This window comes from Jaculus jaculus, chromosome 1 (assembly GCF_020740685.1).
Source record: "Jaculus jaculus isolate mJacJac1 chromosome 1, mJacJac1.mat.Y.cur, whole genome shotgun sequence".
NCBI lineage: Eukaryota > Metazoa > Chordata > Mammalia > Rodentia > Dipodidae > Jaculus > Jaculus jaculus.
The window spans coordinates 57,361,807-57,388,126 of NC_059102.1; the positions used below are offsets into that span (position 1 = coordinate 57,361,807).

Below are 26,320 nucleotides of genomic sequence, written 5' to 3' on the forward strand. Positions count from 1 at the left end.
GATTGAGTAAAGGAAAGGTGGAGGGAGGGCTAATCAAAATCTAAGAGGATATAAATAAGTCATATGGAAACCTACTTTTTGGACAATGGAACGCTCACAAGCCATAGATAGTTACTAGAAAATTTTCAGTGCCAGGGATGGGATACCTTCCAGTGAGTTGTTGGCCAGGGAGGTCCCTGATGCCGCCAAAACATTACAGGCCATTTGCAGAGGCCCTTGGTTTCCCACCAGGAATAGATACTAAGACCCTATTTCTGAAGATTCCACATACTTGGGCTGCAAGGTCACTGAGAAATCCTGCTGGTGCTGAGCTGAAAACCTCTTCCATGTAGACTAGCTGACAGAAAGCTGGAAAGAGCTATGCTGCACACAGTTCAATAGGAGAGACAGAAATCACCAGTGAAGATACCCAACAGTAGATACTGCAAGCCTTAAACCTGCCAGGCCAGTCCAAATGAGCCAATGGGTGCAATAGTGGCATGTCTGTTATAGGGGGAACCAACTGCTCCCTAATTTAACTGGAGGCCCACTCCATGGGCAGGAATACATCCCTGATACTGAAAACCTACAACAGGGGTATGAGCTCTAGGGGTGTAACCTCTGCCACTGTTTGGCTACAAGTATATACTATGCTCACCAAACTGCCCAGTAAGCATTTCTCTTAATGTTCATACCCATATATTAATGCTACTCTCACTTTTGATAGAGAACCTTCACTCTTCAATTGGCAATGACCTTGGGATGACTCAGAAGGCACCATGGTGCTGAGAAGAAGTGACAGAGGAATGTTCAGCACTGAAATATCTCTATCACACCTTCCAAAGCTCAGGGTCCATTGCAGAAGAGGTAGCAGAAAGAATGTAAGAGCCAAAGGAAGGGTAGGACCCCTTACAATGCGCTCCTCCAGACACAAAATGGCCTGGATATCCATGACCTCACAGTGCCTGACACTGCCTACACAAGACCATTATATTAGAAGGAAAAGATGATGACATCAAAATAAAAGAGAGACTTATTGAGAGGGGGAGAGGATATGATGGAGAGTGGAGTTTCAAAGGGGAAAGTAGAGGGAGGGAGGGAATTACCATGGGATATTGTTTACAATTATGTAAGTTGTCAATAAAAATAAATAAATAAAAATTAAAAAAAAAACCACTAAGACACTGGGCTGAGGATATTGTGTTCAATTAGTAAAGTGCTTCCAAGAACTCAGAGTTCAATACCCACTAGCACATAAAGACGCCAGGGGTGGCATTGCCAGTGCTGCAGGATCGTTGGGGCTCACTGGCCAGTCAGTTTAGCCCAAGTGGTAACCTCCAGGCCAACGAGAGACACTATCTCGAAGGAGACTGATGGTATGCCTGAGGATGACACCCAAAGTTGTCCTCTAGCCTCCAATGTGGACACACACATCCACAAGCATGTGAACGAGCATATGCCAGCACAACAATCACATTAAAAAGGAAAACTAAGACATTAACATTGCCACATTACTATCTACTAAACACAGACTTTGGACATCAGTGATTTTCTGTGTAGGCCCATTTATGCTCTAGGACACAATCCAGAATTTCACACTGTCTGGATTATCTTTGCTTTGTATATAACTAAAGAATGATTATAAAACTTAAATTGTTTTTTTGAGGTAGGGTATCACTTTAGGCCAGGCCAACCTGGAATTCATTATGTAGTCTCAGGGTGGCCTCAAACTCATGACAGTCCTATCTCTGCCTCCAGAGTACTGCAATTAAGGACGTGCACCACCACGCCTGGCTAACTCAAAGTTTAATAATGTATGTTTCACAATTTACTTAAACACTCCTGAAAATCTACTAATTAGCTCTTGAAAATTTTAGCACAACTCTGGGTTGGTTTCTCTAAGTCAAAAGTGTAGAATATCAGGACTTCCGGTTAAGATGGTGGCGTAGGTACCACGCCAAAGCAGCTTAGGGGGGAAAAAGACCAAAAAAACTCAGCAAAATACACACTTTTACTAAAAAGTGAGGTGTATAGGAAATTGAGGCGGCAGCGGAGAAGTAGAAGAGTTATAGAGCATCCAGAGCCTGCACAGGCGGGAACAGCGGCTCTGGGGCGGCTCGGCCAACCGCCGCAGCCACGGAGCGGCAGAAAGCCGCCGGACTCTCGGCTCGGGCCGCAGGACAAGCCAGGTGCGGGATTTTCCCCTCACACCGCGCTCTCCGCAACTCGGGAAACGTGAGGGGAGAGCAGCAGCGAGCAACGGAGGGAGGAGCAGACCGCGAGGTAGAAGCACACGTGGAACAGCGATACAACCAGAGCAGCCGCGGCTCCCTCCCCTCCCCCACCGCCTGAACCCAGCTCCAGCGAACACAGCAGCGGCCCGGGACCGGCCACGCCAACTTGGGCTGACAGCGGGACCCAAGCAGGAGCAGAGTTCGGCAGCAACTTCAGCGGCTCCAGCACCGGTACCAGCGGCCCCAGCAGCAGCGGACCCAGGAGCGGCAGCGGCGGCAGATCCCGCAGCAGCGGCTTCACGGTGAGCAGCGGCGGTGGACACAGCAGCGGCAGCTTCAGCAGCGGTGGTGGCTCCGGTGGTGGCAGCTACAACAGCAGCAGAGGCAGCAGCAGCGGCTCAGTTTGCCCCGTAGGAAAAGCAAGTGCCCAGCTCCAGAAATCAGAACAGCAGCCCGACGACCCAGGCAGCAACTTGACTGAGACCAAAATCACCCAAGGTAACTGGGATTGCACCAGGGAAGGGTCTCACTTGGTCACAAGCTGACTTGGATACCTCAAAAGACCAGAAATCTAAACCTCTTTGTTGATAGAGGATCTGGTCAATATAATAACTACTCTTGCATACATACTCGGGGCTGTTTTTGATTGAATGTGTACAGTGTTTAGTTAAATTTTAGAATCTACCAGTATTTTATTCCACTCAGCCTGCTTGAATACTCCTATAGCAGGGAAACTCAACCCCTAAGAACATCTTTGTAGATACTCTGAGAGTCTTAAGAGCCACACCTAATACCTTAAGGTCCTACCATGAAAATATATTACATCAAATCAATTGATACAGCTAAGAATACACAGCTAGCTAGAAAATCCAAGCATTAACTTAATCCAAGATGCAAAAATATATACATTATAACACAAGAAACACTAAAAAGCAAGACGATATAAATCCACCTAAAAGTATTAATGCATCAGAAATGTCCTCCAGTGAGAAAGAGTTAGAGGAAATGCCTGAGAAAGAGTTCAAAAGAATAATTATAAATATGTTCAAAGAGGTCAAAGAACACATGAAAACAATCAAAGAAGAAATCAAAGAGGAAATCAAAGAGGAAATCAAAGGAATCAAAGAAGAGGCAGGACACCAATTTAATGAAATAAAGAAGGCAATACAAGACATAAATAGGTAAATAGAAATAATAAAGAAAAACCAGTCATAATTACTAGCAATGAAGAACACAGTTAATGAAATAAAAAACTCTGTAGAAAATCTCACCAGTAGGATGGATGAGGGAGAGGACAGAATATCTAAGCTAGAAGATCAGGTGGCAGACCTAATGCAGTCCAACAAAGAGAAAGACAAACTTATAGAAAAGTATGAGTGGGAATTTCAAGATATTCGGGACACTATGAAAAGATCCAATATAAGAATTCAGGGCATAGTAGAAGGAGAAGAACTCCACTCCAGAGGCATAGTAGGCATCTTCAACAAAATCATAGAGGAAAATTTCCCCCAAATTGGGAAAGAGGTGCCAATACAGATACAGGAAGCCTTTACAACCCCAGCCAGACAAAACCCAGAAAGAACCTCTCCTCGCCACATTATACTCAAACTTCCAAACACACAAACCAAAGAAAAAATATTGAAAGCAGTTAGAGAGAAAAATCAAGTTACCTACAAAAGCAAGCCCATCAGGATTGCAGCAGATTATTCAACACAAACTTTTAAAGCCAGAAGGGCTTGGAGTGATATATTCCAAGTTCTGAAAGATAACAACTGTCAACCAAGGTTACTTTATCCTGCAAAGTTATCCATTCAAATAGATGGAGAAATAAAGACATTCCATGACAAAAGCAGGTTAAAGGAGTATTTGAAGATAAAACCAGCTCTACAGAAAATACTTGATAGAATCCTCCATGCTGAACAAAAGGAAAAGCACACATATAAGGAACCTAGAAAAAACAAGCTATACTCAAATACCAGTTAACAGAAGAGAGCACAGGTAGAACAAGTAACACACACACACACACACACAAATGGCAAACATAAATACACACCTTTCAATAATATCTCTTAATATCAACGGTCTCAATGCCCCAACGAAAAGACATAGATTTGCAGACTGGGTTAAAAAGCAGGATCCTACAATTTGTTGTCTCCAAGAAACTCACCTTTCTACAAAGGATAGACATTATCTTAGGGTGAAAGGTTGGAAGATGGTGTTTCAAGCAAATGGGCCTAGAAAACAAGCAGGGGTTGCTATCCTAATATCAGACAGGGTAGACTTTAGTCCGACGTTAGTCAAGAAAGATAAGGAAGGTCACTTTATATTGATTAAGGGCACACTCCAACAGGAGGACATTACAATCCTAAACATATATGCACCTAACATGGGGGCTCCCAAATTCGTCAAACAAACACTATTAGAACTAAGGTCACAGATAACACCAAACACAGTGGTGGTGGGTGACTTTAACACCCCACTCTCATCAATTGACAGGTCATCCAGGGAAAGAATAAACAGAGAGGCATCTGGACTAAATGAGGTCATAGAAGGAATGGACCTAACAGATATATACAGGACATTTCATCCAAAGGCTGCAGAATATACATTCTTTTCAGCAGCACATGGAACATTCTCTAAAATAGACCATATATTAGGACACAAAGCAAATCTTAACAAATTCAGGAAAATTGAAATAATTCCTTGCATTCTATCTGACCACAATGGAATTAAACTACAAATCAGTAGCAAGAAAGGCTATAGAGCATACACAAAATCATGGAAACTAAACAATACACTACTAAATGATGAGTGGGTCAATGAAGAAATCAAAAAGGAAATCAAAAAATTTATAGAGTCAAATGATAATGAGAACACAACATACCAAAATCTCTGGAACCCAATGAAGGCAGTTCTAAGAGGTAAATTTATAGCCTTAAGTGCCTATATTAAGAAATTAGAAAGGTCGCAAGTAAACGACCTAATGCTTCGCCTTAAAGCCTTGGAAAAAGAAGAATAAGGCAAACCAAAAAGTAGTAGACGGGAAGAAATAATAAAGATTAGGGCAGAAATTAATGAAATAGAAACAAAAAGAACAATCCAAAGAATTAATGAAACAAAGAGTTGGTTCTTTGAAAGGATAAACAAGATTGATAAACCCTTAGCAAATCTGACCAAAAGAAAGAGAGAAGAGACACAAATTAATAAAATCAGAGATGAACAAGGTAACATCACAACAGATTCCAGAGAAATTCAAAAAATTATAGGGACATACTATAAAAGCATATACTCCACAAAGTATGAAAATCTGAAGGAAATGGATGATTTCTTTGATCTATATGACCTACCTAAATTAAATCAAAATGAGATTAATCACTTAAATAGACCTATAACAAACATGGAGATCCGAGCAGTTATCAATAATCTCCCATCTAAAAAAAGCCCAGGCCCGGATGGATTCACTGCTGAATTTTACCAGACTTTTAAGGAAGAGCTAACACCATTGCTTCTCAAGCTTTTCCAGGAAATAGAAAAAGAAGGAATTCTACCAAACTCCTTCTATGAGGCCAGCATCACCCTGATACCAAAACCAGGCAAAGATAGAACAAAAAAAGAAAATTACAGACCAATCTCCCTCATGAACATAGATGCAAAAATTCTCAACAAAATATTGGCAAACAGAATACAAGAGTATATCAAAAAGATCATTCACCCGGACCAAGTAGGCTTTATCCCAGAGATGCAGGGATGGTTCAACATACGCAAATCTATAAATGTAATACATTACATAAATGGATTGAAGGACAAAAATCACATGATCATCTCATTAGATGCAGAGAAAGCATTTGACAAAATCCAACATCCCTTCATGATAAAAGTCCTACAGAGACTGGGAATAGAAGGAACATATCTCAATATAATAAAGGCTATTTATGACAAGCCTACAGCCAACATATTACTAAATGGGGAAAAACTGGAAGCTTTTCCACTAAAATCAGGAACAAGACAAGGGTGTCCACTGTCTCCACTTCTATTTAATATAGTTTTGGAAGTCTTAGCCATAGCAATAAGGCAAGAGACACACATAAAAGGGATACAAATTGGAAAGGAAGAAATCAAGTTATCATTATTTGCAGATGACATGATTCTATACATAAAGGACCCTAAAGACTCTACTAGCAAGCTGTTAGAGCTGATCAAAACCTACAGCAATGTAGCAGGATACAAAATAAATACACAGAAATCAGTAGCCTTCGTATATGCTAACAACAAACACACAGAGGATGAAATCAGAGAATCACTCCCATTCACAATTGCATCAAAAAAAATAAAATACCTTGGAATAAACCTAACCAAGGAAGTAAAGAATCTATACAATGAGAACTTTAAAACACTCAAGCGAGAAATTGCAGAAGACACTAGAAAGTGGAGAAACATCCCTTGTTCCTGGCTTGGAAGAATCAATATCGTGAAAATGGCAATCTTACCAAAAGCAATCTACACATTTAATGCAATCCCTATCAAAATTCCAAAGGCTTTCTTCATGGAAATAGAAAAAACAATCCAAAAATTCATTTGGAATCACAAAAAACCTCGAATATCTAAAATAATACTGAGCAACAAAAAAGAGGCTGGTGGTATCACCATACCTGATTTTACCCTATACTACAGAGCCATAGTAACAAAAACAGCATGGTACTGGCACAAAAACAGACATGTAGATCAGTGGAACAGAATAGAGGACCCAGATGTAAGCCCAAGTGGCTATAGCCACCTGATATTCGATAAAAATGCCAAAAATACTCATTGGAGAAGAGACAGCCTCTTCAGCCAATGGTGTTTTGAAAACTGGATAAATATCTGCAGAAGGATGAAAATAGATTCTTCTCTCTCGCCATGCACAAGAATTAAGTCCAAATGGATTAAAGACCTTAACATCAGACCGGAAACTTTGAAACTGCTAGAGGAAAAAGTAGGGGAAACCCTTCAACATATTGGTCTTGGCAAAGACTTTCTGAATACAACCCCAATTGCTCAGGCAATAAAACCACAGATTAACCACTGGGACCTAATGAAATTACAAAGATTTTGCACCGCAAAGGACACAGTGAAAAAAGCAAAGAGGCAACCTACAGAATGGGAAAAAATCTTCGCCAGCTATATATCTGATAAAGGATTAATATCTAGGATATACAAAGAACTCAAAAAGTTAACTAATAAGGAATCAAACAGGCCAATCAAAAAATGGGCTAAGGAGCTAAATAGAGAGTTCTCAAAGGAAGAAATACGAATGGCATATAAGCACCTAAAAAAATGTTCTACGTCACTAGTCATCAGGGAAATGCAGATTAAAACTACATTGAGATTCCATCTCACTCCGGTCAGATTGGCCACCATCATGAAAACAAATGATCATAAATGTTGGCGGGGATGTGGAAAAAAAGGAACCCTTCTGCACTGCTGGTGGGAATGCAATCTGGTCCAGCCATTGTGGAAAACAGTGTGGAGGTTCCTAAAGCAGCTAGAGATTGATCTACCATATGACCCAGCTATAGCACTCCTAGGCATATATCCAAAGGACTCATCTCATTTCCTTAGAAGTACATGCTCAACCATGTTTATTGCTGCTCAATTTATAATAGCTGGGAAATGGAACCAGCCTAGATGTCGGAATGGAACCAGCCTAGATGTCCCTCAACAGATGAGTGGATAATGAAGATGTGGTACATTTATACAATGGAGTTCTACTCAGCGGTAAAGAAAAATGAAGTTATGAAATTTGCAGAAAAATGGATGGACCTGGAAAGTATTATACTAAGTCAGGTAACCCAGGCCCAGAAAGCCAAGCGCCACATGTTCTCTCTCATATGGGGATCCTAGCTACAGATGACTGGGCTTCTGCGTGAGAATGAAAATACTTAGTAGCAGAGGCCAGTAAGTTGAAAAGGAGACATAAAGGGTGGAGAAAGGAAGGGAGGAGGATACTTAATAGGTTGATATTGTATATATGTAATTACAATGATTGTAATGGGGAGGTAATATGATTGAGAATGGAATTTCAAACGGGAAAGTGTGGGGGTGGGGAGGGAGGGAATTACCATGGGATATATTTTATAATTATGGAAAATGTTAATAAAAATTAAAAAAATAAAATAAAATAAATCAGCTCCCCCCCCCCCCCAAAAAGTGTAGAATATCAACAATTTCATGCAGTTCACCTTGTAGGTCATCAGAATCACTTGAAGGGATCTAATGCTTGATTGATGAACTGACTGCTTTTTCTGAGACAGGATGTTGCTATATATTCCAGGCTGTTCCCCAACTCCTGAGCCTCCTGTCTCGGCCTCCAGATTGCTGGGATTACAGGTGTCCATCACCATACCTATCTTGTAGCCAGTGCTTTTAAAAGATTCATAAATGATTCTTCAGTCCATCCAGGGATCACAACTTCAACAAAGAGAGGCAAGGGACTGTCTAGAATCACCTGCCAGGTGGTGTCAGTGTCCAGACTCCAACCTGCTCTGTAGATTTCTTTCCTGGTACCACAGGGTCTCATATGGGCAGAATAACAAAGGAAAACAATGTCTGAATCTAGAGAATTTTTTTAAGTGTCTTGTTTATTTATTTATTTATAAAGAGAGAGAGAGAATGGGCACATCAGGGCCTCCAGCCACTGCAAACGAACTCCAGACACATGTGCCATCTTGTTCATCTGGCTTACGTGGGTCCTAGGGAATTGAACCTGGGTCCTTTGGCTTTGCAGACAAGTGCATTAACCATTTAGCCATCTCTCCAGCCCAGGGATATTTTTCAAATATTTTTATTCATTTATTTGCCAGCAGAAAGAGAGAGAGAGAAAGCACAGGCATACAAAGGTCTCTTGCTGCTGCAAACAACCTCCTGATACATGTGCCACTTTGTGTATCTGGCTTTACATGAGCACTGGGAAATTAAACCCAGGCCTGCAAGCAAAGCAAGTGCCTTTAGCTTATGAGCCAGAGACTCTGATTTCTGCCAATCAGAAGACATGAAAGGGCAGCCACCCAAGACCACAGGTCACTGGGGAACATTCAGATGAAGAATTCCTGGTTCACCTGCATGGTGGCACATACTGGTGATCCCTGTACTTGGGCGGCAGAGGAAGAAGAATCAAGAATTCAAGGTCATCCTGAGCTACACAGTGAGTACAGGTCAATCGAAACAAGGATCAGAAGTTCAAGGACAGCCTTTGGTATACAGTGAGTTCAAGCCTAGTCTGGCCTACAGGAGACAATGTCTTAAACCCCCTCCCCCCACATACACATAGAGAAAATAAAAAAGTCTTTGATAGGAGAAATAAGTTCTGTTTGCTACTATATAGAGGGTGACTATGGCTAACAATGCTATATTGACTATTTCAGAATAGCTAGAAGAGATTTTACAGCATTCTTACCACAAAGGAATGAGGTACGTATGAGGTGGAAAACATCCTAAAAATCCTGACTTCATCCTCACTCTGTGTGTTTATTTATGAGAGAAACAGGCAGACAGAGACAGAAATAATGGGCACACCAGAGCCTCTAGCCACTGTAAACAAGCTTCAGACACATGTGCCACCTTGCGCACCTGGCTTTACATGGGTCCTGGGGAATCAAACTCGGGTCCTTAGGTTTTGCAGACAAGTGCTCTAATCACTGAATACTCTTCCCAGCCCATCACGCAATAGATTTGTGTAATAAAACACCAGAGTGTACCCCAGAACTATGTGCAGTCATGTGTGCACTGAAAAGAAAACACAGCAAATGTGTGTGTGGCCTCCGGGGTTTGCTGTGGCCCTACCTTTGAAGACATGATGTTCTGAACTTCCTCGTCCGCTGCGCAGTGTGTCCCTGCCAGGTCCGGGTTGCTGCTGCTCATCACCCGGGCCTGCAGCAGCTTCGAACTCACAGCCGCAGCAGATGTGCGGCCGTACGTGTGGTAGCGGGGGTCGGGGACGGCAGCAGGGCCACCTGCATCCCACCAAGCAAAGACAGGACAGAGTCACTTACAGAGCTTGAGAAGGGTCTGAAGAGGGCCAGGGTCGTCGTGGAGGGGAACTTACCAGACCAGGCCTGAGAATGATGGCCTCATTCTCAAACACCCGAGGGGGCAGGGAGGCGATGTGCAGGGGCCAGGAGACAGGGTGGGAGAAGCGAGAGTGGTGAGGACTGTGAAGGAGAATTGTGTGTGTGTGTGTGTGTGTGTGTGTGTGTGTGTGTGTGTCCATCCGTGCATACGCATGGGCGCGCGTGTGCTCAGCATTAGCCGGTCACTGCCACGGGGAAGCAGACCCAGGGTTACCAGAGCGCCTGAGTTCTCAAGAGAAGCTAGAACTGTGGGTATTTCTATTTGATCAATATTTAGATGCTGCTAACCTTGTAAGTTTTGGAGTAACATTTCCTGAGGTTCAGAAAGTTAACATCTTACAAGCACAAGCATATAAAATGTTGCTAAAATGATGCTGTCCTCAGTTTTCAAAACTCAGCTGAAAGGCTGGAGAGATGGCTCAGGGGTTAGAGGAACTTGCTTGCAAAGTCTAGCGGCTGGGATTCAATTCTCTAGTACCCACATGAAGCCATATGCACAAAGTGGCGTATGCATTGGGAGTTCATTTGCAGTGTCCTGGCATTCTGATACTCTCTCTGTGTCTGCTCGCATATGAATTAATTAAAGTAAAAAGTGAAAACCACTGAAATTTCAGACTTATGTGAAATGTGACTGCAGAGACTAAAGAAGGCCAAGTTTATTTGGGTGTGAATTTTTTTTTTTTTTGAGATAGGGTCTCACTCTAGCCCACAGCTGACCTGGAATTCACTATGTATTCCCAGGGTGGCCTTGAACTCATGGTGATCCTCCTACCTCTGCCTCCCCAGTGCTGGGATTAAAGTCATGCACCATCACGCCCAGCTTTTGGGTGTGAAATGTTATGACCTCCATTAATGTCAGCATTTCTATCTTGCTGACCAGCAATGCTGGTCCTTACCTATGTAAATAATAATAATTAAATGGATTATTATTATTATTAGCTTAGTTTGGGGAAAGTGAGAAGTTTTTTTCTTTGTAATGAATATCGGAACACTTTCAGAAGCACTATCATCATTGGATAGATGTTTTCCTGATCACTATTACTCTAGACAATGGCTCTACCATCATTGGATAGGTGTTTTCCTTATCATTACCATTCTAGAATCCTATTTATTAGTCAACCTTTTTATGTCTATTCCTAAGGAAATCTTCAAATGAATCATAAATTGTCATAGCAATGATCACTGAGAAATTATCAACTAAGCTGACTTGACAAGGACTTAGAGCAGGAGAGGGAGGGAAGACAGAAGAAGGAAGAACATTTTGGAATAATTAATGTCAGCACTCATGTAAGAGTTATATCCTGAAAAATCAAGCAAAACCTTAGAGTGCTGTGTTAAGGGGCCGAGGTGGGGATGCCCTGCCAGACCCCTCAGACCCCCCCCATCCAGAAAGTTACCTGACTTGAGCACATCTCTCTGTGGCTCGGGCAGGCGGAAGACGTAATGCACGTACGAAGCCAGCAGGCAGCTCCTCCCATGCTGGTCCTTGCTCAGGTCCTTGCTGTTGTGCAGACTGTTGGCAATGGCCACCACAGACTCGAAGGCAAACTGGGAGAAGTTGGCTGAGGAACCAAGAGACACGGGAAGCTGACAATGCATCTGGGCCAGTGGCCACCTTAACCAAGTGGGCTGGACAGGGAGCAGGGACTGGCCAGGTGAGTCTGAGTCCGCTCTAGCATTCAGGCTCTACTCCTACATGTCCACAGTTTCTCATTTTGTGTGTTCTTTTGAGATGGAATCTTACTTTGTAGCTTAGGATGACAAAAAACTCACCTTGTAGAACAGGGTGGCACTTGCTGAGATCCCCTTGCCTCCCAAATGCTGGGGACACAGGCATTTACCACCACACTCTACTTACATGTATGTCCTCCCTCCTTTTATCTCCCTCCTCCTGCCAGTAGGAGACAGATATATATATATATATATATGCATGTATGTATGTGTATATATATATATACACATACACACACACACACATATATATATAATCGACCCCTCTCTAAACTGTGCTGAAAACAGGGGCTATGCAGTGGGTTCTTCAGGCTGACATTATCAACATTATCCAAGGATTTATCCAAAATGCAGAGTCTCAGGTTCCACTCCAAACCTGCTGAATCAGAATCTGCACTTCAATAACGTACTCAAGGGATGTGGGAGCATGCTGCAACCCAGAGGACACCCAAGGGATGTGGGAGCGTGCTACAGCCCAGAGGACACCCAAGGGATGTGGGAGCGTGCTATAATCCAGATACTCAAGGGATGCGAGGGCAAGCTATAATCCAGAGGAGCTGTTGTGAGCACTGATTCTTCTAGAGATGAATCTAAAATCGTATCCATACCATGTCATTCTCCACAACTGATCCACACAAACTGTCTGTACTCTCTGGGCCTGGTGTTCCAGATCCTTCATAATTTGGTTTTGGTCAACTTCAGGCCCATTTCTGTTCAAACTCAACTTCTTTCTACTGAGGTGAGCATCACAGTACCTTGTCATCTGTCTGCCCTGCCCTCTCTCCGTGAGTTTGCTCATGCTGTCATCCTCACCTGGACAGCTCTCCTTGCTTCTATGCATGAAACCACACTGACCGCCATCCCACATCCCCCCTCAGCACAAGCTCTGTCTCCCACCCTGCACAGTGCATGGCTTAAATGAATAAACATTATTTTCCAGCAGAGTCTGGTTGTAAAACCACTCTCCCTATGAAGGCTGGGAAGCTTTTCCAGGTCAGATGCTTTATTTTCTCATAATTTTATTTCCCACGCTGTGCCTTCCATAGTACTAGCCAGAACAGGCTCCAAATAAATTCTTGCAGAACAAGTGCCTCCATTATAATGGTCAAGAAACACTTTTTTGTGAAGAAAATAAAAATATCTTAGAGGCAAAATAAATCCATTAATAATATATTCCAACATAAATGGGATTAGACTGACTATAATCATCTGGTAAAGTTCATGTAAATGAAGCGTTTCCTTTTCAGAACCCTATTTTAGCATTCCCTTCTCCATCCCTTCAAACAGAGTCTGAAAACGATAGCCCTGGCCCTGACTTTTCTCAGCTTCATGACATCAGTGCACAGCGAGGTCACAGCAGCCCTGGATTTGTGGGAAGCCATGATTCCTTAAGCAGGATCTGACTGCCTATCCCTGCCCTGCCACGCCTCCTCCCAGCCCCACAGGCCTGTACCTGTCTGGCCAGCAATGACCATGGGCTGCACGGACAGCTGGAAGAGCTTGTCCAGCACCAGGTGTAGGAAGAGCACCAGGGGTTCCAGGCGAGAGGAGTTCAGGCAGATGATGCTGAGTTTCAGCTCATGCTCAAGGGCACTCTCACTGATTTTCTGGTCCAGCACACGGATGGGGAAGGTCACCTGGCTCTCCAGGGAGTGGCACAGGGTGAAGAACTTCTCCAGGTGGTTGTCCTAGAAAGGCCAAAGACAGAAGACACTCATGGGATCTTATCCCATCAACGTTCACCCAGGCATGCACAAAGATAATCACACAGCTCTGCATGACGCCACCTCTTAGCCAGCATTTCATTTTTTATTTATTTATTTTTTGGATTTGTTTTTTCAAGGTAGGGTCTCACCCTAGCTTAGGCAGACCTGGAATTCACTATGTAGTCTCAGGGTGGCCTCGAACTCACAGCGATCCTCCTACCTCTGCCTCCCGGGTACTGGGATTAAAGGTATGTGCTACCATATCCGGCTAGTGTTTCATTTTTTTAAATTTATTTTTATTTTTAAATTTCTTTTTGGTTTTCCAGGGTAGGGTCTTGCTCTAGCCCAGGCTGACCTGGAATTCATTATGTAGTCTCAGGGTGGCCTCGAACTCATGGCGATCCTCCTACCTCTACCTCCCAAGTGCTGGGATTAAAAGACATGCACCACCAATGCTGGGTTAACCAGTGTTTCAGATGTGAAGTTCTAAGTCAGATCTGACCAAGGCAATGGAGACCTTTCACTAATTATTAACCAAAGAAAAGATAAACGAGGCTAAAACGCATTCTGTATGCAGAGTTGGCGAATCAAGTATCGTCTGCTAGGTAAGGGGTCTAAGAAGATGCATAGGCCAGCCAGTGGCTGGATTTGTTTGTAAACAGCAAGGTGGTAGCAGTGGGAAGGAAGCAGGATAATGGACAGACACGCTGCACGCCACCTCTCCATGTCTCAAGCAGGGCAGTGGGTACTTGGCTCCCTTCAGGTAAGAATGCCTCATTTTCCCAAGGGCTTTCCTTGCAAAGGGCAAATGAAGCCAGAACAGGCTTGTAAGTCCCCGCAGAGAACCAAAGGTCACATGTTGCTTATCCACAGACAAAGACTGGCATTGATCTTTTACTGGCTTGTCCCTGGAATGTTTGCTAGTTCCTCCATCTGCATTCCTAACCCGCTGGTCTGATTCATGGTTGACTTCGACGTTTCTTACCTGGGTGTGAACGGAAGAAACAGCCTGCACTTCAATATTAAACACTCCCTTATGGCCTTCAGCCCACTTAATGGGGGGGTTCTGTAAAGGGACTTTCTGTGTTAAAGAGAGAGAGAAAGAAAGATTAGCAATCCAATCCCTTCTTCTGACCACTGATAAGCAGTACGAGGTAGCTTGACTATAAGAGTCAGGGTCCTACAAACAGGAAACTGGATATGGCATCAGGATGCTGTGTTCAATTCTACACCAAACCAGTTATTTTCATGCCAGGCCTCACTGTTTTCATTTTAAGGAGAGCATTGAGTTGGGTAATCTGTCTCTAAACTCTCATTCAGTATTGATGATCTCTCAAAAAAAATTTAAGTGTTTTAAAAAGTTTATTTGCAAAGAGAAAGAGAGAGAAAGAGGGAGAGAATGGGTGCACCGGGGCCTCTAGCCACTGTAAACGAACTCCAGATGCATGTGCCACCATGAATCTAGCTTTGTGTGGGTACTGGGAATCAAACCTGGGTCACTAGACTTTGCAGGCAAATGTCTTAACTGCTGAACTCTCTCTCCATCCCTGATGATCTTTGATGGTAGAAATGAAATAAAGTAATTTCCCCATTAATCAGGAATATCAGGATAAAGTAGAGAATTTTTATGTAAAACTTGAAGTTCTAATCCATTGGAATATGGAAATTACATCCTTTTAAACAAAGGGGTTTCAAGCAGCCACCCTGCTTGGCTCTGGCTTGCTCATGAAGCCTCTTTTACACCATGTACCATCTATGTAGACCTTAGGGACAACTTCTTGCCTTTATTTCCCATTGGCATTTTGTTTCTAGAGATATCAGACCATGCTGAACAAGCAGGGCCCAGCTTGGGTTTTGGGTCCTCCATTTTCATGGAAGAAGGTTTGCTGTGCTTGCAGGGATGGGATGTGGAGAGGGGATGTGAACATACGAACTATCTAAGGAGAGTTCCAAACTTGGTTCCTAGGCTGACTCCAGCCCACAGACAAATTTTACTTGTTCCACAAGGTGTTAGAAACTCTTTAAATAGTTTTCAACATTTAAAAGTTGCAAATTTCATCTGAAAGATTACTTTTCTAACCTGAGGAGTGTCACCTATGATCTAAAGTGGAAACCTACTGGGAACCAAAATTTCCATGAAATCAGAGGAACATGGGAAGGTAATTAGCAATATATTTCATTTAATCCAACATGGCTCAGGATTTCTGTAACATGTCATCAATATAAAATTATTAATAATATCTTCTCTATTTTTCATTATTGAGACTTTGAAACCTGATGTACATTTTATATTGATAGCTTTTGAGTTAGAACTTTCATCAGCCACCTACAGCTATTGAATTGGACAGTGTAGGTCCAAAGGTTATTATGAGGAGCTGAGCCTGGGTCTGTAAATATAGCTTGAGTTGCAGGTCAGTCTGGGCTAGAATGAGACCCATACTTAAAAACAAAAAGGTTTAACCATTTTGGCCAGGCATGGAGGCGTACACCTTTAATCCCAGTACTTGGAAGGCAGAGGTTGGAGGATCACCATGTGTTTGAGGCCAAGTAGGGAAAAGAAGCCGGTATTTACTTCAGCGCCATTCACTGTGTGCTTACAGCAGCCACACAAACACACATGGGCTTCATTTTATCTTGAGAATCAGGGAAGGGAGGCAGCTCAGCCATGATCACACGGCCAGAGAGTGGCAGGTCCAGAATTTGGATATGAATCTGTCTGTCTCAAAAACTCAGATTTGGGCCAGATGTGGTGACGATCACCTTTAATCCCAGCACTTGGAAGGCAGAGGTAAGAGGTTTGAGGCCAGCCTGAGACTATATAGTGAATTCCAGGTCAGCCTGGGCTTTAGTGAGACCCTACCTCTAAAAACAAACAAACAATAAAAGTCAAAAACCCCACAAAACTCAGATGAAGCTGGGCATGATGGAACATGCCTGTATGGGTGAATACAGGGTATGAGGAGTCCAAAGCCAGCCTTGGGCACATAACAGGTTTGGGGCCATCTTGGGCTTAAGGGACCTTGTCTCAAAAAACAGAACAAAATAACAACAATCCTTTAGAAAAAAAAACCCCCAAAACATGAAATCTTATGAAAGTGGAATGTGCAGCTTGAAAACAGAAAAGCAGGGTTGGCTGGTTGTTGGTTGTTTTTCACAGTCTAAGTAGCCCAGACTGGCATCGAAGCTATGATGATCCCTGCCACCTTATCCTGCTGAGTGTTGGGACTAAAGGCCTTCACCACCCCATGTGGCTCTGGAAAAGCAGGTCTGAGGACTTCTATCAGGCACTCTGCTAAGACTGCAGAGTGATCAGGGAATATCCACACACCCTTAGGTGGCTTCAAGGAAAGCCATTCTAGTCTAAAGCAGAGGAAACCAGCTAGCCTGGGCAACCGGGCAAACAGAAAAAGAGCAAGGAAAAAAGATGACTGTAAAGGCTGGATCTAAAATCAAATGCCTGGAAACTTCTTCAACTTAGAAACTGGAATGAAAACAAAAATTAAAGGAGGACCAACAGACTGAAAGCTCTTGAAAGACATTCTGACCAACTAGCATTTGAATCCTAATCCAGATAAGCGTAAAAACATATGGCCTCAATGGGGTAATTCTAGAAGCGATCACTGAGTGGACATTTGATGATGTTAAGGAGCTATAGTGAATTTTTACGGTTTGACAGTGGTTTAGAAAAAGAGCCCTATTTTCATGATTCGTGCTAAAATATTTATGAATGAAATGATATTAGCAATTTGCTTGAAAACAGTACTCATTGACGTAAATCTCCACAAAAGGGGATGAAAAAGGTAAGAGCTACAGCTGGTGTGACGGGGGCCGGGGGAGGGGGTCACGTGACTGGCTTTAGATGGGGGGACTATAGCACACTGTAAGGAGAGGAAGGGCAGGAGACAGGAAGGGACAGGCTTCTTTTTCAATATTTCATTTTTATTTATTTATCAGAGAGAGAGGGAAAGAGAGAGAATGGGCACACTAGGGCCTCTAGCCACTGCCAATGAACCAGATGCATGCACCACCATGTGTATCTGGCTTACATGGGATCTGGGGAATTGAACCTGGGTCCTTAGGCCTCATGGGCAAGTGCCTTAACCGCTAAGCCATCTCTCCAGCCCGGGACAGGCTTCTTTACAGAAATAACTATGTCACCATCCACCTGAGCCTTGACTCTTGACCCTTGACCTATGGGAGAAACTGAGGGACTGAAGCTTGGCAACATTTTACAAGGATTCCTGGCGGAAGCAGTGCTTATCACAAGTGGCTCCACCTGCCTCTTCGCCTACAGACCATTGCTCTGTGAGCTCTGTTGCCCCGGGCATGCGTTACATCCCCCAGCCACTCTGACGTGGTGAGGTCTAAGGGAACGAGGTTTCCTTTTCTCCCATCCCCTCAGAACAGCATGTCTCAGGAAACAGAGTGCTGGGGGATGAGCGCGCCGGGGGACATGGTGAGCATCCTCAGGCACATCTCGGGGAAGGAGAATGGGTGTGGGAAGGTGACAGGAGACCATGGCTAGACAGGCAGGAAGCAGGAGCTGGCCAGCAGCTGGTTACCTCGGCAGAGTGCATGGAGTAGTTGGGTGGCAGTTTTTCCAAGGCAACTGGAAGGCAGTAGGATCCAGTTTGAAGGCGCTCATTTAGGAGCATTGGCAGCCACTGAAACAGATGATGGGGAGAGTCAAGCGGTATTTCTTGCAGCGAGTGACTAACAATTTATCTAGCTCACAACCGTCAGATGCAATTAAGCAGTGATTAGATGTTGACTGAGTCTCCTTTTGGGAATAATTTCTGCCCAGTTCTTTGCATTTTAAGTCTGAGCGTTCTTGAGATAGTAACATCAATGACTTCCAGCTTCCGTACTTCCAGAGGAGCACTCTTCTTTATGGCCAGTGTGTGTGCGTGTGTCATCATCAGCAGTTTTCAAAGAAGTAACCTTTTCTCCATGGAGACTGAGCTAGTTCTATACATGAGGCACATAGCTCATATATTAAATTTAGGAGCAACAGACACCCCAGTGCTTTCTTGTTTTTAAATGAGCATTCCCTAACTATGGCCTCCCACCAGCTTTCCATGCACGAATCTGTCAGTTGCTAAGCCAAGTCATTTCTGCTATGTCCTGATGGAGGACATTTTGCAGCTTCTGCCAGAAGAAGAGAAAGTGAGCAGAATGTAGTTGTTGGTCTCTCGGGGGACCTTGCGGCTGCCGTACAACTCACCGAGTACCCCAGGAGGCTCTCTCCGGAGGCTCCTTGCTTCTGCTGACAGCTGATGTGATAGAAGGTGAACAGGAGGTGGTGATTTACTGTGAGCTTAGCAGGGAGCTTAATTTTCACTTCTTCATAAAAGTCAGGGGACCTGTAGCCAAAACACATTATACACAAAAAACTTAGCAAGAGATGGCTTCTGTGATTACGAACTGTAGCACCATGAACCCTGTGCTCCTGTTTGCCTGGGTGTTGATGGGATTTCCATTTTATGTTATTCGTTTCCTTAGCTGGAAGTCCTTGAGACCAAGCTGGTGCTGTTGGATGAAGTCCACTTACACAAAACAGCTCACAAACTCAGGGCTTCTGTCAGAGAAGGAACCTTCCCCAAACAGTGGAAACACCAACAACTTAATCTGAAGAGAGGATAAGGTTCAGAGGCTTGCTAGGCCTCTTTTCCCATCTTGCTGTTCTCATCAACAGATGATGTGAGAGGGAAAGGAGCCTGGCTGCTTCCTAACTAACCCCTTGCTGAGCCTGGCCAGTGTTGAAACAAAGCACTTAAAGGAGCCTGCCTAGCAGGCCAACATCAAGCTCAGTACTGCCTCACTCCACACAGATTCCTTCCCCTACCTGGAATGTAAATAACAGTTTAGACACTATACTGTGACTCAGTTTACCCATGTAACTGAGTACAACTCAAAGCAGGTAGTGGGCTAGGTGGCAAGTGGTTAGCCCAAAAGAGCTGCTTTGTGTGTTTGCTTGCTTGTTGTGGCTTTGTTTTTTGAGGTAGGGTCTCACTTTAGCCCAGCCTAACCTGGAACTCACTCGTTAGTCCCAAGCTGGCCTCAAACTCGCAATGGTCCTTCTACCGCTGCTTCCTGAGTGATGGGACTAAAGGCATGTGCCACCATGCTTAGCAGAGAGCTGGGTTCTGCTTGTGGCCCCTCTGGTATCTCAAAGCAAGTTAGAAAATATTTTTCTCGGGCTGTGGAGATGGCTTAGAGGTTAAGGCACTTGCTTGCAAAGCCTGACACAGCCTGGGTTTGATTCCCCAGTACTCACGTGAAGCCAGATGCACAAAGTGGTTCATGCATCTGGAGTTCATTTGCAGTGGCTGGAGGCCCTGTCACACCCATTCTCTCTCTCTCTCTTTGCAGATATTTAAAAAAGAAAATATTTTTATTTAACACTATATAATCTCCCTATCCTACTAGGTTTGAAGGTTCTAGAAACCTTCTTGAATATATTTTCTCTCAATCTTAGCTATTGGCAAAAATTATGCCAATCAACATTGAATTATGGAACTGGCAAAAATTTCCTCTGTTCTTTAGTCTCTGTATTATAAAGACTATAGGGAAGAATCACCTAATGAATTTTAAAAAACCACCAAGAGAGATTGAAACAGTCATAGTATTTGTTCAGAACTCTGAAAGATACTTACTTATTGTGGTATGTAATGGCGGTGTATGCTTCCTGCAGAAATTCAGGCCCACTGGACTTTCCAAAGATGACCTGTTTGTTAACATAGATAGGACCAAGGTAAGGGGCTGGAGATATGGCTTAGTGGTTAAAGCACTTGCTTGCAAAGTCAAAGTACCCAGGTTTGACTCCCCAGGACCCATGTAAGCCAGATGCACAAGGTGACACATGTGTCTGGAGTTCGTTTGCATAGGCTGGAAGCCCTGGGGTGCCCATTCTCTCTCTATCTGCCTTTCTCTCTGTCTCATAAATAAATAAAATAGTTTTTTTTTTTTTTAAAAGGATCGAGGTAAGAGCTACATTTGGCTACATTAAGTCATCTCCCATCATACCCACAGGCTACTCTGATCTCACAGTGCTATATTTTATAAATTAAGAGGGTTTGGTTTTACAGGTGGCCCAACCACACCAAATAGAACCAGCTCTGGAGAGTAAACTGAGGCTCCCAGGGGCCAATGAGTGACCCAGGACCACAGGTTTGTGAGGCTAGAAAGCCAGTGCTCTCCTCCCCGAGCCTCAGTGCCTCAGACAAAGTCTCGCTGCTTGTCGTCACTTGAGATACTTTGTCTAGAACCTTCTCTCTTCCAAAGACAGGGATTTGGGCACATGGGTGATCCAGATCTCCACTGCCCTGAACCTGAGTGCGGAAACTACCTTGGGTCTGAGTAGACCCAACAGCACATGATTTGAGGAGCAGACCTGCCTCTAGGAGAAGGGTAAAGCTCTTTCCTCTAGACGCAGCCAACCTTGGGCAAAGCTACAGGGTCTGGTGAGGGGAGAACTGGCTAGAATTTGTCAACACTGGCCATGTACAGGATATGCACAGTTACACCGGGCACCCCGATGGTGACCTGCCAGGGTCCAGGGCTGAGAGGACTAGGGAAGTTCACCAGACACTTCTTTCCTTAAAACATCCTTCCCTCTCACACTTTCCCACTTCTGTTGCTTTAGAAAACAGGTGGGATGTTAGGAGGAAGATTTGTATAAAGCAGCTATATGAGGACTGGAAACACTGTGGAGAGGTTCCTTCATGACAAAAGGATATGCATATATTTGTATATGTGTAAACACATGCATAAAATTGTGGGTGTATGTGTGGTGCTGGGAAATAAAACCCAGGACCTGTTCTTACATGCTAAGCAAGTGTCTATCAAGGACCTACACCTCCAGGCCAGGAGAACTGTGTATTAACTGAATTCTATGACTTGTGGAAAATAGTAATAGCTAACCAACCACGTAATGCATTAGTAAATCCTGGCATTTGGGCTCTTTTAGAAAACAATGTATTTGAGCCAGGCGTGGCAGCGTACACCTTTAATCCCAGCACTTGGGAGGTAGAGGTAGGAGGATGGCTGTGAGTTTGAGGCTACCCTGAGCCTACATAGGGAATTCCAGGTTGGCCTGAGCTCAAGTGAGACTACCTCAACAAATAAATAAATAAATAAAAAAGAAAATAATGTGCTAATATGTACCATGTGAGATCTATTTTGCTTCAGAATGAGTCTCCATTCCTAAAGGAGCTGAGGTGGTGTGTGTGCATGTGTGTGTGTTTAGTGTTACTAGGCAGTGTGCCATATTAATCATTAGATGGTCTTGTGCTCAGGGAAGTGTGCAGTCCAGGGGATCTGGGGAAGAAACCCAGCAATGTGGGGAATGCTGAGCCCGCCTCTTTGCCTCTGTAGAATAGTCGAGTGGAACGGGTCCATGTGCACTGTGGAAAGCCTTTATGATACTTTCAGCTTCCTGAGATGACCCGCATTTCCAAGGTCTGGCATCTCACAATGGCATAGACTGGGAAAGAGACTTTCAGTTTAGACTAATGGTATCTCCCCAGCATTACCCTGGAAATCATACTGGACTGGCCACGGAGGGCACTGCATGTGCAGATAGAGCTGAGCTGGGGTGTGGATCAGTGGCACAGCATTTGCCCTGCGTGCGAGAGGGCCCGCGTGGGAGGAGGGGGGAGTTCTCTGTACACTGTTGAGCCTGAGTTTGCCCAGGTGATCACTGCCCATCTGGTCGGAAGCAGACGTAACCACCCTTTACCGGCATGGCACTGCTGGGATCTTCTCCACACATGAACTGGACTTTTATTGTAATGTTCCGTGCAGATGCGAGTTTGTTAGCGAAGTTCAGCCTCTGTGGGTAGACGTAGAGAAGATTTCTGGAAAAGAAAAAAGGAAAAAAAAAAAAAAACAGGGATCAAGATCTTGAATCTATTTCTGTGCCCAGTTCTTAGCTCTGGAAGGTGCTCTTTACAGTGGCATGCAGATCTGTGTGGTCTGTACTGTGGCCAGGGCCACAAGGTGCAGAAGGTGACAGACACCCTCTCCTTCAGATAACTGCAAAACAGATCTGAGGTTGAGTGTGGCTCTATGAGCAGGTGACTATGTACACAGATGGCTGTGATTTTTATTGGTTTTGATGAGTACACGAACCTTGTAGTGGAGGATTTAGGAGAGTGGAATTCTCAAACAGCACAGAAAGCTGGATTGGATCATGCTAGAAAGTCTCTCCAACTAGGAATGATTAAGGAAATGATAGGCCCTGGAGAAGGCAGTGCAGCTTCATTTCTTTTCACAGGAATTGTCTGCTGGGAGTCCAGTTCTAAAACATTTATTCAGATTATTATCTGGGCTTTAGGGGGTGGACACCTGTAAGTCAAACACTTAGGAGTTAGAGGCAAGAGCACTGGAAGTTGAAAGCCATCCTGAACTATGGAGTGTTCCAAAAAATAAAATAATGTCAGGTGTGGTGGCATATGCCATTAGTCCCAGCACTTGGGATGCAGAGGTAGGAGGATTGCTGAGAGTTAGAGGCCACCCTGAGACTACACAGTGAATTCCAGGTCAGCCTGGGCTACTTTGTTTCTGGCATATTAGCTTTTCCCAAGCCTCAATGGAACAAATAATTGCACCTCTTTATAGGCTGTGGTGATCACTTACAAGGAAGAACTTAGTTGAGGGATGTAGTGCCTTAAATCCCAGAACCAGGGACAGGAGTCCTGCTGCAAGTTCAAGGCCAGCCTTATTTACACAGTGATCCCAGGCCAACCAGGAATAGATAGTAAAACCCTGTCTCAAAATATTAAAAAAAAAAGAAAAAGAAAAGAAAAAGAAAGAACTTAATAATGTAGACTATTAGGATGATGGTTTCCTCCACACAACCAATAGATACGTACTACCTACCCCTTCTCTCTGAGACCATCATATTTCTTCTCTGGACCACAACAGTGCTTTCTCAATTCACGTGACTTCTACCCTTGCCTTCATAGTCTACTCCTTACATATCCCAGAGAAGAATCTTTCAAAAATGACAAATAGCTTACGTCCAGCCCCTATGAGGGCTTCTCCAACTTTTACTGTGGGCCCTACATGATCTGGCTCCTGGCAATTTCTCACATCACTTTCTCATAGTGACCTTCCTTTTTTTTGTTTGTTTGTCTTCGAGGTAGGGTCTCACTCTAGCCCAGGCTGACCTCCTGGAATTCACCAGTAGTCTCAGAATGGCCTCAAACTCACAGCAATTCTCATAGCTGCCTCCTGAGTGCTAGGATTAAAGGCGGGCACCACTACTCCCGGCCTGACCTTTTTGGAGGGGGCGCTAAGAGGATGTTTCAAACTCAGTTCCCGTGCCACCCCAAGGCCATCATCCCTGAGCTCTCCCCAGCTCTCGGAATGCTGGTTCTTCTCCACTTCTGCGGAATCAGCTCACATGGCAAAGCCCAGTTCTCTCCTGCCAACCTACCAAATCGGTCTGCTCCACTCCCCCATCCCTCCCTTCTTTTTTTTTTTTTTTTGTCTTTCTCTCTCACACATGTACACAAACATTCTTTTATTAGCACATCTTTCTCATATTCAGGCATGATTATGAAAGTAATGTATGATTATAAATGCACTGTGTGCACATTTTTCTTTCTTTCTTTCTTTTTTTTTTTTTTTTTTTGGTTTTTCGAGGTAGGGTCTCACTCTGGTCCAGGCTGACCTGGAATTAACTCTGTCATCTCAGGGTGACCTTGAACTCATGGCAATCCTCCTACCTCTGCCTCCCGAGTGCTGGGATTAAAGGCATGCGCCACCATGCCCGGCTCAAGTGTGCACATTTTTCAATGCCAGCTAGCTTAAAAGCACGGAAAAGGGGCTGGAGAGATGGTTTAGCGGTTAAGGCACTTGCCTACGAAGCCAAAGGATCCAGGTTTGATTCCCCAGAACCCATGTAAGACATGTGCACAGGGTGGCACATGCATCTAGAGTTCGCTTACAGTGGCTGGAAGCCTGGGCATACCTATTCTCTCTTTCTCTCTGCATCTTTTTTCCTCTCTCTAATAAATAAAAATAAAACATAAAAAAGTATAGAAAAGGGCTGGAGAGATAGTTTAGTGGTTAAGGCACTTGCCTGTGAAGCCTATGGACCCAGGTTCCATTCTCCAGTACCCATGTAAGACAGATGTATGTGTCTGAAGTTCGTTTGCAGCTGCTGGAGGCCCTGGAACATCTATTCTCTCTCTCTCTCTCTCTCTCTCTCTCTCTCACACACACACACACACACACACTGCCTATCCTCTTTCTCTCAAATAAATAAAATATTTTAAGTACAGAAAAGTATAAATATTAAAATAGGAACCACTCTCTCACTAACCCTGCACTGAGGAAAACCATTGTTAGAGCTCAATTTTCCATTTTGCCCTTTCCCTATACATTAAATATTTTTTATCTAACTGTAGATAAAAAGTTTGATTTTGTCACTTAACATTGTTCAATTATGACCACCTCCCAATGTGATTAAAATTTTTTCCTAAACATGATTTTAACACAGCCTGATACTTCGCATTACGTACTGCACTTTGCTTGTCTCTAAATCCTCTCGTCAGTCATGGGGCTGGGGTAGGCCCTTGCGCCTTGCCCCTTTATGATGCAGCACATTTTTGGAAGAATCCTTTTCTTTCTGCAGTGCACAGTCTTGCCATCTTTGGCCACATTGATGGGTACCAATCAAATCTCCTTTAATGCTATGCTTGGAGGACTAATGAGCCAACACTGGGAAAAATGCTTTGAAGTACTGGATGAAAGGGGCAGTGTGAATCACCACAGCAGTAGCCTGTTGGACTGGACTGTTCAGTTTGCTGTCGCCACTCTTGTCTTAGGCCCAATGCAGGGGACACTAGAGACCTACCCTGTACACTGAAATACTAATTAAGCATTTTTCACACTGTTCCTAAAAGGCTGGCTCACCCTTCAATTCAAACATCACCGGGATAGTTGTTCAATGTGTTGCTGGTGTTGCATGTAGTTTCCACTGAGCACACTGTAGAAGGAAACTTCTAGTAAATTCAACATCTCCTTTTGTGTAAAATGTTCTGAGAACATGGTTTTCCTAAGGATCGTCATGTTTCTTGTGGACAAGAAAGCTAAGTGGTATGTTCTGTGAGACTGGCATGCTTTTAAATGAATGTAAGGGAATCACAATGTTTTCTCTGGGGAGGGAAGATCTGCTGGTATGGTTGTAATCCAGAGCCTAAGCCAGATAAGATTCCTCTTAACAAGCTGATACACAGGTTCATTCATATGTCTTACGTGTGACAGACTATTAGCCAGAGAAAAACTCAAACAACTGCATGATCCAAGGATTTGAGATAGAATAGCCCATACCCTAAACAGGAATCTCTCATTATGACAAATATTCTGGAAGCTTCATTCAGAACTACAGGTCTCATGTATACTGTTATAGTATAATCTTATCTTTTCCCAAGTAAGCTTAGAAAGATTTCCTTCATAGCATAGAGAATGGGACAGTTAGTGGCTATCACTGTTTCCTTCCCAAGGAGCCTTCAGATGGCTCCTGTTAGACAAGAAACTGATGTAGGAACTCCAA

At 43.7% G+C, this 26,320-nt stretch overlaps 1 protein-coding gene across 3 annotated transcripts in view; it reads right to left on the reverse strand.

The window, feature by feature from the left end:
- The window catches only part of Dock8 (dedicator of cytokinesis 8), a 254,630-nt gene that overhangs the window by 85,299 nt on the left and 143,011 nt on the right, over nucleotides 1-26,320 (reverse strand). For all 3 annotated transcript variants that reach the window (XM_045144534.1, XM_045144663.1, XM_045144586.1), the window contains 8 exons: nucleotides 22,496-22,613; nucleotides 20,412-20,482; nucleotides 18,980-19,118; nucleotides 18,318-18,419; nucleotides 14,741-14,836; nucleotides 13,503-13,737; nucleotides 11,716-11,880; nucleotides 10,032-10,201 (listed from right to left, as the gene is read on the reverse strand). In XM_045144534.1, coding sequence (XP_045000469.1) covers nucleotides 10,032-10,201; nucleotides 11,716-11,880; nucleotides 13,503-13,737; nucleotides 14,741-14,836; nucleotides 18,318-18,419; nucleotides 18,980-19,118; nucleotides 20,412-20,482; nucleotides 22,496-22,613 — 1,096 coding nt within the window. The remainder of the gene's footprint in view (nucleotides 1-10,031; nucleotides 10,202-11,715; nucleotides 11,881-13,502; nucleotides 13,738-14,740; nucleotides 14,837-18,317; nucleotides 18,420-18,979; nucleotides 19,119-20,411; nucleotides 20,483-22,495; nucleotides 22,614-26,320) is intronic.